At 52.4% G+C, this 12,789-nt stretch overlaps 1 protein-coding gene across 4 annotated transcripts in view; it reads left to right on the forward strand.

Annotated features, from left to right (window-relative positions):
• Positions 1 to 3,789: 3,789 nt before the first annotated feature.
• FHDC1 (FH2 domain containing 1) overlaps positions 3,790 to 12,789 on the forward strand; it is a 42,838-nt gene continuing 33,838 nt past the window's right edge. The window contains exons 1-2 of one of the 4 annotated variants that reach the window (XM_072773676.1): positions 3,790 to 4,002; positions 11,141 to 11,769. In XM_072773676.1, coding sequence (XP_072629777.1) covers positions 11,278 to 11,769 — 492 coding nt within the window. In that variant the 5' untranslated portion in view covers positions 3,790 to 4,002; positions 11,141 to 11,277. Of the gene's footprint in view, positions 4,003 to 5,015; positions 5,102 to 5,196; positions 5,330 to 6,066; positions 6,145 to 11,140; positions 11,770 to 12,789 lie in introns of those variants that run through there. The other 3 variants (XM_072773677.1, XM_072773678.1, XM_072773680.1) reach the window with 3 other exon arrangements.

Below are 12,789 nucleotides of genomic sequence, written 5' to 3' on the forward strand. Positions count from 1 at the left end.
CACAGAGAGAGAGAGAGAGAGAGAGAGAGAGAGAGAGGGGTGGGGCAGAGACACAGGCAGAGGGAGAAGCAGGCTCCATGCAGGGAGCCCGACGTGGGCCTCGATCTCGGGTCTCCAGGATCACACCCTGGGCTACAGTTGGCACTAAACCGCTGAGCCACCCGGGCTGCCCCAAAATTAAAACTTAAAAAAAAAAAAAAAAGAAATGGCTGTCATTAGAAGTCGTGGTGCGTCTTTGCGTTTGTCTGCAAACCTGTTTATAAAGTTGGTATAGTTTCTTTTGCAGTTTCCAATTTTAAGAGCAAAGATACAGCCTATAATCTAAATACTGAACAACTGATCTCATCAGATATGTTTTAACAAGATACGTTTGGGACGCCTGGGTGGCTCAGCGGTTGAGTGCCTGCCTTCAGCCCAGGGCGTGATCCTGGAATCCCCACATCGGGCTCCAAACGTTTTATTTTTTAAAGATTTTATTTATTTATTCATGATAGTCACAGAGAGAGAGAGAGAGAGAGGCAGAGACACAGGCAGAGGGAGAAGCAGGCTCCATGCAGGGAGCCCGACGTGGGATTCGATCCCGGGTCTCCAGGATCGCGCCCTGGGCCAAAGGCAGGCTCCAAACCGCTGTGCTACCCAGGGATCCCCCACAAGATACGTTTTAACAAGAACAAAGAGTAAGAAGTTTCAGTCTGCATCACCAAGAGAAAGAGATTTAAAAATCAGTTGGATGCCTCAATCCTGTGCCAGATGGGACTTATTTCTGTGGGTGAATTGTGGTTCCTTAGAGGGCCCATGAAGTCAGCTCACGCCTTAGACCTATTCCTTAAGCAAATAAGTCTGTTTTAGAACTGTGAGGTATTTTTTAGGATGGATTCTGAAATTTGACTTATTTTGGTTTGAAGCTTTTGTTTAGTAGCTCCTAATGACAGATTCGAATACAAAATGCTTGATGTAGAAGATACTAAAAGCTTCTCGGGGCTGAAGAAGTGAAGCCAGAAGAGAGAAGATGAACTGGGCAAAGGCAAAGGAGCAATCTGGCAAGGACAGTCTGGGAAGAGGGAAGACAGCTGCAGACGGAGAAGTTCTTCGGCAGGGGTTGGCGCTGGCACCCGTGGGGCCCATGGCCTAGGCCACACAAAGATACAAACGCACTCCCAAGAGGTTCGGCTGGCTTGGAAAAGTGCACACTGGCCACACTGGCTGCTGCTCAGGCACCCCTGGGGTCCCAGCAGCAGCTTCCTCTAGGTCACAGATTCCAGGGGCTTGGCTGACTTTGGGCACACTTGGCTTGAGGCGTCTTGCTGGCCTTCCTCCCAGACAGAGCTGCTGGTATTTCCCGGACCCAGACAAGCAGGGGACCTTAAGTCCCAGGCACAAACTCAGGTGAGATGGGGGGTACCAATCAGCGTATTAAGAGTTGAAGAACAAAGTGTCCTTTAGATTTACAGCCTTAGATTCAGATCCGTAGAGACACTGACTCTATTTGAGAGCTGTGCTCTGTGCCTCTCAACTACTTTTTGGCCACCTAAGGTGGCCAACATGCAGCCAGTGTCAGGCTGAAGATTGCCACTTTCTTCCTGTAGGCACGTATCTGAACTTACAGATGCTTTGAACAGGTAGGTAATGTGATGAAATCAGAATTTTTTTTTCTTTAAAGATTGTATGTATTCATGAGAGACACAGAAAGAGAGGCAGAGACACAGGCAGAGGGAGAAGCAGGCTCCCTGCGGGGAGCCCCATGCGGGACTTCATCCCAGTACCCGGGGATCTCAACCTGAGCCAAAGGCAGATATCTGCTCAACCACTGAGCCCCCCAGGTGCCCTGAAATCAGACTTTCAAAAACCCTGGTCTGATAGAGTCAGGGAGGAAAGAGGAGACGGTAGACACAGAGGTCCAACTGAACTGTTCTAACCTAGAAAATATAGAATGGTGGGTTTCTAGGGTTGGTGTGAGAATCAAATGTGATGCCTGACACATGACCAAGAGCAAGTAATTATCAGCTCCCCCTTCCTCTAATGGAAGTGAATGGATGTGGATATAAAGCAGAGATGTAAGAGACAGGACTTGTGGAAAGAGCAACGAGTTTGGTGAATACTTAGATATAAGGAACTCAGAGGAGAAAAAGAACTGGAGGAAAGCTGGGATTTCAAATTTTAAACTTAGGTCTTAAATAAGAGGTGTGGGTAGGAAAAGTGCTAGTTTTTTTTTTTTTTTTTAATTGTATTTATTTATTCATGAGAGACATGGAGAGAGTGAGGCAGAGACACAGGCAGAGGGAGAAGTAGGCTCCATGCAAGGAGCCTGATGTGGGACTTGATCCCAGAACCCCAGGATCATGCCCTGGGCCGAAGGCAGGCACTCAACTGCTGAGCCACCCAGGGATCCCAGAAAAGTGCTTGTTTGAAGAGATGAGTTGATGCTTGGATATTGAATTTGGACCAGAGACCATATGGATTTAAGAGTTGCTGTCCTAGGGACCCCTGGGTGGCTCAGTGGTCCTGGGATCAAGTCCCACATTGGGCTCTCTGCAGGGAGCCTGCTTCTCCCTCTGCCTCTCTCTCTGTGTCTCTCATGAAAAAATGGATAAAATCTTAAAAAAAAAAAAAAAGGTCGCTGACCTAGAGGTAAAATCAGAAGTGGATTTGCCTGGTAGCTCAAGTTTTCCTGCCCCTCACTCTCCTGGACAAGTAAGTCCAAAGACACACATCTAGCGTTGTGTTTGTAAGTTATTGTTTTTCTTTAAAAAGCTCCCTCAAGAGTTCTATAAGCTTCAGGCCCTATAAGATCTGGACCCTTCCCGGTTCAAATCAGAAGGCGGAACCCATGGGAAAATGGGAGATAGAGTTGGAAGAACCCAGTTACTGTCCTCTGAAGGACCAAAGGGGTCAGCAGAGGAGGCCAGAGGGACAGAGGAAAGGCCTGTAGGCCAGGATGCTGCATGGAGATCAAAAAGACTCACAAAGACTCGGGGTTGAGGGTCACTGGATTTGACTCTTCAAAAAAGTGGCTGATTTGAAAGTGCATACTTTGTACAGTGTGGGGGAAGCCTAGGTGGGGGGGGGGGGTTGTCGAAGAGCAAGAAGTGTGCAGCGGGTGTAGACCTTTCATTTAGCCAGGCCTACACAGAAGGAGAGGATACCCTGCTACTCCTCAATTTTGAAATTCCCTTTTTTTTTTTTTTGTAAGATTTTATTTACTTATTCATGAGAGACCCAGAGAGATAGAGACACAGGCAGAGGGAGAAGCAGGCTCCATGCAGGGAGCCCGACGTGGGACTCGATCCTGGGACCCCAGGATCATATCCTGGGCCAAAGGCAGGCGCCAAACCGCTGAGCCACCCAGGGATCCCCTCGAAATTCCTTAATTAAACTTCTGCCTGTGTGGGCCATATTCCTTTGGAATTAATATGAACTCCCTGAGCATGGAGCTTTCTCTTTTACTACGTTTCCCACTCCTTGAGGTTTTCTGTGGTCTCGGTGGGATCTGCTCCTCATTGCAGCACAAGCCTGTTCAACGGCTACTCAACGGGCTGTTGGCTGGCATGGATTTCGGTTTTTGTTTACTGTGTTTTTGTTTTGGCTTCGCTTTTTCCATCTCCTTGGAGGACCAGTTGTGGGAGTTCAGGGGTTGAAGACCAGGGTGGAGAGACAGAGTCATAGGCACCGGAGGCTGGAAAACTGTGGTCTGTTATCTGCTAACCGAGTCAAAGGTAAGGATGACTTCATCCCCGCGCAGGGCGCCTCCCCGCCCCTGCAGCTGACTTCCCATAGGCTGCTTGGCCCAGGGAAGGCTTCTTTGCCTCCGTTTCTCACCGGCTGCCTTCACAAGTCACTCGGAGGAAAGATGCGACTGCACCCCTCTCCGTCTCCCCCGAGGGCTCTTTCGCAGACCGCGTCGTTCACGCGATCGGGCTTCCGCGGGACTTTGTGCTTTGCTTCACTATAACCGAGCGGTTCCCGTTAACCGTCCTCGCTGAGGGGATTTAAAACAAACAAAAAGTAAGTAACAAACCTACAGGTTGGCAGCAGCCAGGCAGGAGCCGCCGTCTGGGGAGCCCCCGCTCGGCCGGGACTCGGCTTCTAGGGACCGGGCCGGGCCCCCGAACGCTGCCCGGGGCGACGCCAGCGTGGGGCGCAGGGGGCCCGGCGCGCGCCTGTGTGTGCGCGTGTGCGCGTGCCCGAGTGTGCGCGCGGAGGGGGGATGCGTGCCCGGGTGCGCGCGGAGGGGGTGTGCGTGCACGTGTCCGAGTGTGCGCGCGGAGGGGGGGTGCGTGCCAGAGTGTGCGCGCGGGCTGTGTGCACGTGCCCGAGTGTGCGCGCGGAGGGGGGATGCGTGCCCGGGTGCGCGCGGAGGGGGTGTGCGCGCCGGGGTGTGCGCGCGGGCTGTGTGCACGTACCCGAGTGTGCGCGCGGAGGGGGTGTGCGCGCCGGAGTGTGCGCGCGGAGGGGGGATGCGTGCCGGAGTGAGCGCGCGGGCTGTGTGCACGTGCCCGAGTGTGCGCGCAGAGGGGGGATGCGTGCCCGAGTGTGCGCGCGGGCTGTGTGTGCACGTGCCCGAGTGTGCGCGCGGAGGGGGTGTGCGCGCCGGAGTGCGCGCGCGGGGGGTGCGTGCCCGAGTGTGCGTGTGCGCGGGGAAGGGTGGCGGGGAGGTTGCGGAGAGGCCGCCAGGTGGGAAGCACCTGCGGGCTCCGGCGCGGCGCGTGCCCGCGCTGCTGGCACGAGGACACCTGGTCTCCTCCACACACGTACCTGTCGGGTTCCCGCCGCCCCTGCCGCCCTCGGGGCCTCCGGGTGCGGGGAGCGGCGTGCGGGCGGCGGCTTCGGGCCCCCGGGCCCCGGTGGGCGCAGGTGAGCGCCGCCGCCGCTCGGAGGCCGGAGGCCGGAGGCCGGGAGGGGGAAGGGGCCGGGCAGGAAAGGACGTGCTGCCCTTGGCGGGCGCCGGGAGCGGGCGGGAGCGGGCGGGTCCGCCGCATTGTTACCTGCGGCCGCGGCCGAGCCCCGCCCCGCGCCGCCCTGCCCCCTCGCGGTCCCGAGCCGCCGCGGCTGCGGACTCCGGGAGCCGGCGCCGGGGAGCGGGGAGCGGGGAGCGCCGGCCGCGGTGAGTGGGCCCGAGCCGGCACCCCGGGGGGCGGGGCGGGGGCGGGGCGGGGGCGCCGCGTCTCGGCTGCCCGCGCGCTCCCTCCGCTCCCCCCGAGCGACTTCGGTGCCTGCGCCGCGCAGGCTGCGAGGACGGCGAGCGGTGCCCTGCGGCCGAGCCCGCGGGTTGGACCCGCGTCGGGAGGACGAGCTGGGTCACGGGGCGCGCCGCGACTTGCCGCTCCCGAAAGTGGGTGCGGGGTTGGCGGGGACGCGTCCGGGCGATGCGGGCCGAGGACAGGGCGGCCCTTGCTCCTGCACACTCGGCCGGGCCGGGCGAGTTCCGACCCGAAGCGGCGCCCTCGGCTGCGGGGTCCGGAGGAGGCGGGGCCGGCGGGGCCGCGGGCTCGGGGGCTGCGGGCTCTCGCTTTCATCCTCCCACCGAACGCCACGAGTCTCTCCTCGACTTTTTTTTTTTTTTTTTTTTTGCCGGCTCTCGGCTGCTCCTCGGCTGAGCCGCAGTGCGGCCGTGAGGCTGCCTCTCCCGGGACCCAGAGCCCGGACGTGGGTAGGTGCCGCCGCCGAGGCTCGAGGGCGGGGCGGAGCCCGGCTCGGCGGACCGCGGCAGCCGCGCTTTGGCCTCCAGCACCGGGACCCGTTCCCCGCCGGCTTCTGGACTCCGCGCGGCTGCGGGGCGGGGGCGGGCCGTGAGCGGGTCCCCCGGGCGGCGGGGCGGGGCCGGGCGACCCCCTCCCCCCGGCCCGCCCCGAGCGGCCGCCCCGAGGGGCCCCGGGGGGGCGGGCGCGCCGCGGCTCTGCCCGAGGCCGGGTGGGCGCTCGGCGCTCCGGGGCGCGGAGGCTCGCTGGTTCCCGCCCGGCCCGGAGCGCGCCCTCGCCCCGCCGCCGCCGAGCCCGCGCGGCCGTGTGGGCGCCCATCTCGGCGGCTCCCGGGGGGACCTCGCGCCCCCGCCCGCGCCCCCGCGGCGCCTCGGAAGCCGGCGCGCTCCCTGCGATCCGGGCGGACGCGGCGCCCCGAGCCTCCTGCACCGCCAGCCGCGGCCGTGGGGTGAGTGGCGGGGGGGGGGGTACCCCGGACCCGGGGGGGATCGCTCGCGGGTGCAAAGACCTAGGAAACTACGGTGTGTCCAGACTTCTCGAGAGAAATCGCGCGCCCGGCGCCCGACTTCTTCAGGCCCTGGGGGTGCTGTGCTGCCCTCTGCCCGCACAGACGTGCCCCTGGTGCTCGGCCGTCCGCGACCCCCTCCACTGACCCTCGGTTGTCGTCCTGGAAGGAGTAGCGAGCGCTTCCTCCCGTCTCTCTCGAGCATCCTTTGGCGCTCGTTTGCTTTTTTTTTTTTTTTCCCCCTCGGTTTGGGGACCTTGGGAGCGACTGAGAATGCACGTTCAAAGCCGCGCGTGCTTCTCCCTGCGCCCGGGCGTTGCGCTCGCGGCCGGGGAGGGGGGAGGGGGGAGGGGGTGGGGCTGCGGGTCGCGCACCCGGGCCCGCGCCGCCCGCTGCAGGCCGCCCCTGTTGGGCCGCGGGGCCGACCGTCTGTGCTGAATGGTCAGGAGCGGTTCTGGAAGCTGCGTGGTCGCGGAGTGGACTTTCCCAATGAATTAGAGGAGAGCAAGAATTCCATTTTAGACTCGCCTGCACTCTCCTCACCCTGTTTTCTCCCCCAGATAAAAGGGCTGGGTGTTCCCCCGCCTTCTCCCGCTTTCTCCCCAAACCAGGCTTCCTCTGCCTCCCCCCCCCCCCCCATTGTCGTCAGCAGGGTGTGGGCCAGCTCTTGGGCACCCACCTCATCCCTGATACAAGTCAGAAATGAAGGGGAAAAGCTTTCTGTGGGGTTTTCCTTGACGTTTACTTTTGGCTATTGTTGGCCTAGAGCGCGAGTGACCAGCTGAGCAACAGGGTCCCACGAACCCTCTTTCAGGAAAATCCCGAGCACTGAACTGACTTTCAGGAACATGTTTTCCTCCGAAATATACCTTGAAATGAAACCTACATATTCTCTCTTCTTCCCTCCCACCCTCTCCCTTCAAGGGAGCCAGAGAGCTTCAGGCTTCTGACCCCTGGAGCAAAGCAGTGCTGGCCCTTGAGGCCAGAGGGCTTCTTTGAAGACCCTTAGGAACATTTGCATTCTAAGACCTTCTGCTTGCTGATCGGCTCAACGCCAAAGACCTGGTCCCAGCACCCTCTTAGGAAAAATTCACATAGTTAAAAAGATGCTTAGTTGAGCTACAGCTTCCCTAAAGGGTCCATCACTCAGACACACCCCTGGTAGGTCATGATTAGCACTCCCGGACTTGAAAAGTTCTCATCTTGAGAGCTTTCCAGTGACAGCTCTACATTTTACTTAGGGCTGGGCATTTGTCAGCCTTCATGGCTGTCCTCCTTGTCGCTGAGGTCCCCAACCTATAGGTGAGATGTTAAATACAAACCTGTCTCTGTCTGTCCTGGAGAGATTGATGGGACGCTTGACATTTTCCAGACAGAGCCAAGGCTAATTCCATTGTTCCTGCTGGCAGTCAGCAGCTGTGAGAAACAGCGTTTTTAGGGCTGCAGTGTTGTTTTTAGGGCTGTGGCACTACCTGTGTTCTAATACGCTTGGAGAGTATGCGTTTGCATCTTTCCTGGGGCCCGGACCCTTAGTAAATCAAATGTTCTTTATGTATCCTCTGTTTTAACATGTTATGAGACTGTGGAAAGGGTTAGAATGTCTGTCTGCACTCTCTTTTTCCTGTCTGTTTGACATTGGAAATCCTGGCCAGAGGGAAAGCCCTATCAAAGCCCCATTGAAGCCAGTAGTAAAAGCATTAGCATCTTAGCTAATCATTGCTGGAGGATTTATTCATTAGAAGCTGTTGGGGGCCTAGGATCCTTATTTGTTACCCTGGGAAAAAATTAGCCAGACAACATACCAGTAACAGTGTTGTGAATTTTATTTTGTTCTTCTAACTTTTAAAAATAACATTCTTTCTCAAGATGGGGCAGTGGTTAGAATTACGGCAGCACATAACTTAACACATGTCACTTTTTTACTTTGACAAGCTTTTATCTGGTACTTTGGTGCAATGCCCAATATTCAAAACAACTTGTATCCTTTGGAGCTTTAGTGTTAGAAACTAGTGCTCGTGTACAACCTGAGGTATAGTCTTTCTCACTCTTTTTAGTATCTCTGTATTTGCTCGGTGGGGTTTAATGGCACATCTGTGCATATACTTAGGCAGCACTGAGTGAGTTACTGCTTTCTAGGATGGGACTTTTTAAGGTTATTGCCATTCTTAACAGGAATAATCTATACGAGTCAGCATATCTGCAGTTAGAGGTGAATTGGAGGATTAGCAGCTCTTCAATACATGAGATATTTTATGTACAGAAGTGTTTTAAACTATGTAAGGATAAACTGCCAAGATTTCCTGTGCAGTCTTGAAAAAAGAAGAGTTCAAATGTAACTATAAACTGTAATTGACAATGAGTCATTGCTCAAGGGGTGCCAACTATGAAAACAGCCTAGTTATGCCCCTAATGGTAATTATGAAAACTCCTTTTAAAAGTCAGTTGCATCTCCAGTGAGCTGTAAGTTGACTTGGATAAATAATTTCAGTTTTACTTTCTAAAAAATTTTCCAGTGGTGATGGCTACACGACGCTGCAGATGTTCGTAATGTCACTGATAAACACTTCTACATGGCTAAAATGATAAAAAAAAAAAAAAAAAAAATTCCAGTTAGTAGCTGGCAGTGCTATCTTCTACCCATATATAGTTTTCGAAAGTATTCAAATGTTTCATAAAAACAGTTGTTTAAGGATTTTATTTATTCATGAGAGATACAGACAGAGACATAGGCAGAGGGAGAAGCAGACTCCCCACAGGGAACCTCATGGGGGACTTGATCCTGGACCCCAGGATCACATCCTGAGCCGAAGGCAGACACTCAATGGCTGAGCCACCCAGGTGTCCCTAATAAAAATATTTGTATTCGCAATTTATTATTCATTTACTATGGGGGGGAGGGGCAGAGAGAGACTCTTAAGCCGGCTGGACCATGCCCAGTGGGGAGCCCGATGCAGGGCTCCATCTCTGAACCCTGAGACTGTGACCTGAGCCAAAATCAAGAATTGGACACTTAACTGACTGAACAACCCAGGCACCCCTGTTCTTGTAATTTAGAGATAAAATAATAACATAGTCACTGAGTACTGAAAAAAGGACAAAACTAGTAAAGAATGGAACTATTAAGGGGATTTTTCTGGCAGCCCGGAGTAATTTAGCATTTTATCCATAAAAGCAATACATATGTGTTTTTTAAAAAGATTTTATTTATTTATTCATGAGAGACGGAGAGAGAGAGAGATGCAGAGACATAGGCAGAGGGAGACTGTGGGACTCGACCCCGAGACTCCAGGATCATGCCCTGGGCCAAAGGCAGGCGCTAAACTGCTGAGCCACCCAGGTGTCCCAACCCAATATATATTTTAAAGAAAATGTAATACCTGTGAAAGTAAAGAGAAATCCTATGTATATATGACACTGGTTATTGTTAATAATGAACTATGTACGAGGCATCTTGGTACATGTATTAGCTCGTTCATTCTTATGCAAACCAATGAAACAATATATCTTTATATTATAGAAGAGGATCCTGAGACATAGGTTCAACAGCCTACTTTACCTCAGGTTGCACATCTAAAAAGTAGCAGAACTGAGATCTGAGGAAAAAACAGCCTATTTCTGGAGTCTCCACTTTTTATTCCCAAGGCAGTCTTGCCTTTTATACGTGGTTCTCTGTAAAGAATTTCACTGTATTTGAATTAGTGCTATCAGACGGTTTACTCCTGCGTAATCTAGTATTGTTTGACCAATGTGTGTTGGTTAAGTGTGAGCTTTGACAGTGATGCTATAAAAGGGTAATTATGTGCAGAAGTCCAGTCTAAAAAAATCTGGCCCCTTTATGTCCTGGAGGAAACCGTCTACATGTCCACATAGTTGGGGTGCTGACTTCATAGCCTGCATGGGGTCCCTTTTCCCACATCCTTCATTAACCTGTCCTTATATTTGAAGAAATCTAGTTGTTTTGACCTCTGTTTTCACGTCAAGTCCCTAACAACTCAATACTGGAAGAAACATTAAAAGGCCAGTGAAAACATAAGCCACCAAAATAACTCAATGACTGTGTGGATAAGGGGTAGACAAGTGGCAGGTATGATATGGGCAGCATATCACTGTGTGTGTTCTCTGCTAATAGTGTCACAGAAGAGGTAGGCATGAAGTTCTGATTGTTTCTGAAGAGTGGCTTAACTAGAATCTAAAATGATAGCATTGGGAGCAATGAGAGAAGTCATGGAATGGATCCCAACCTCCTAGTTTTACAAATGACAAAACTGAAGTCTTGTGAGGTGAAGTGACTTGTCTAAAATGTAAGCAGTAAAGCTGGATTTAGAGCTACAGCCTTTAATCTTCACATCTAGTGTTCTTTCATTTGCAGGGAAGCCACGTGACCAGAGGGAGCAGGAACATGGTGGCCCTGACTCTGGGGGAATGAGTTTGGTCACTATTTTATCATTTCCAAATGCCCTATTACATGCAAGGCAGAGGATGCCCTTTGACCAAGTGATTGGTAGGGGACATGTCCATACTGGAGAAAGGCAGGGTCGTACACTAATACCTAATGCTTCAGCCATTTGGGTAATTTCCCTGGGGGTTGAGTATCCATTGCCCAAAGAAAATGAGCCAGTTAATGAACAAGTAGTTTATTCATGAAGTGAGCCATACTTGCTGAACTTATAGCAGGTTCTCAATAAATATGTGTTTTATTGATTAATGGAAGGTTTCCAAGTTGAGTTTGTTGCTGTTGCTTTGCCAGCATTTCCAGGCAGTAAAATTTGTTTGGTTCATGTTTAGAAAAGTATTAGTCCCTTTTTATGCCCTTTTGGATGTGTTCTCTCACTGATTGTAATACCCAGCCGCTCGAGGGGGACTGGCACTAGGCTCGGAAGGGAATAGCTAATATTCACATATTTTCCTGGCCTGGTTTAAAATTGTTTTATCTTTGTAGGTTTGGAAGATGACACACAACACGGTTGGCTTTTTCTCTGGCAGCGGACCAGCGAGTGGAAAAGTATGACACGAGTTTGATGTTTGTGTCTGCTTCCCCAAGGCCAAGAAATTATCTCCTTAGAAGGCAACAGTACTATGCATGTTATGAATTGTGTCTCCTTGGTCAGCGATAAAGAAAATGGGACTATTGGCCCAGGAGCTGGATTCATGATTGGGCAGACACCACCGCCGCCCCCTCCTCCTCCTCCACCCCCTCCACCTCCACCATGTCTGCATTCAGGGGAGGGGTTTCCTCCCTCTCCTCCTCCTCCCCCCCCACCTCCACTCCCCGGGGGGCCTCCGCCCCCACCTCCCCCTCCGGGACTACCCCCAGCCTCTCACATGAATGGCTACAGCCACCTTGGGAAGAAAAGGCGGATGAGAAGCTTTTTTTGGAAAACCATTCCAGAGGAGCAAGTTCGTGGCAAAACCAACATCTGGACTTTGGCCGCCAGGCAGCAGCATCACTACCAGATTGATACAAAGACCATTGAGGAACTCTTTGGGCAGCAAGAAGATACTACCAAGTCTTCCCTTTCTAGGAGAGGAGGAACTTTAAATTCATCCTTCCGGGATGCTAGGGAAGAGGTAAGAACGGATCGATGGTGGAGGGATGATCCTTTGCATGCTGCGTTGTTGTATGTTTGGAAGGGTGTGTACATTTCACAAGTTGCTCGGTCACTAAGACATAAGATCATGCAAGTAAATGTGCTCTGGAAATGATAGAAAAGGGCCTCATATGATGAGCTTGAGCTGACTAGCAAAAAAGTGTAAGAAGCATGCATGCCACATCCTCCCAGACATCCCGGTGGATTATGAGCTCACGCTGAGAACATGCTATGTGGGGCCATCGTTCTTTGGCCTCTCAGTACTGCCCTGTCTCCAGCACATCTGCTGCGGTTTCCCCTGGTGGAGCAGTTCTGCCGAAGTCCACATTATTAGTCTCTGTCTAAACAAAAACCTGAGTTCCTGAACTCAGCTAAACTGAGATTAACTGGAACTTTTGGAGACAAAATGGCCTTTGTTAAATGCACCATTAACTAATATGCATCCTTAAGATTTTACCCGTGTTTTTCCCTCTAGTTTTCCCTTCCCTAAGTGTTATGAGATAGCCTTCATTCCTCAGAGCTCTGAATTAAACTGTGGCCATTGTGGAATAGAGATTCCAGAGAGTTCAAAACCTAAGGCTAGCTTTAGATGGATTTTCTAGGAAGCATATTCCCAGTTAGCAATAAATGTCTTACACTGAGAACTAAGGAGAGCTAACAGATTGTAAGAAGTTCACGGAAAGCATAGCTTGAGAGCTCCCAATTACTGTCTATATTATAGAGTCAAAAATTGCATTTGAAAGTACTCTGTTTAGAAACAATAAATTGAGAGGCCTCTGCTTATTAGCAGAAGTACTTAGGAAACTAGAGATGGGAAGGAAAGAGTGTTGCCCACCAAAAAGGAAAAAGGGGAGCAACAAATATATCATTTTTAAAATCTGTTGTACAGGAGCAGAGAAAATAGGTCAAAGATGGAGTGGATCAGGTGAGAAAGTGGGCAGGGCTCTGGGATGAAGTAGCGCCTCTCTGCATAATTGATTTGTCAAGCTGACAGTATTGA

Source organism: Canis lupus, chromosome 13 (genome assembly GCF_048164855.1).
Source record: "Canis lupus baileyi chromosome 13, mCanLup2.hap1, whole genome shotgun sequence".
Classification (NCBI taxonomy): Eukaryota; Metazoa; Chordata; class Mammalia; order Carnivora; family Canidae; genus Canis; species Canis lupus.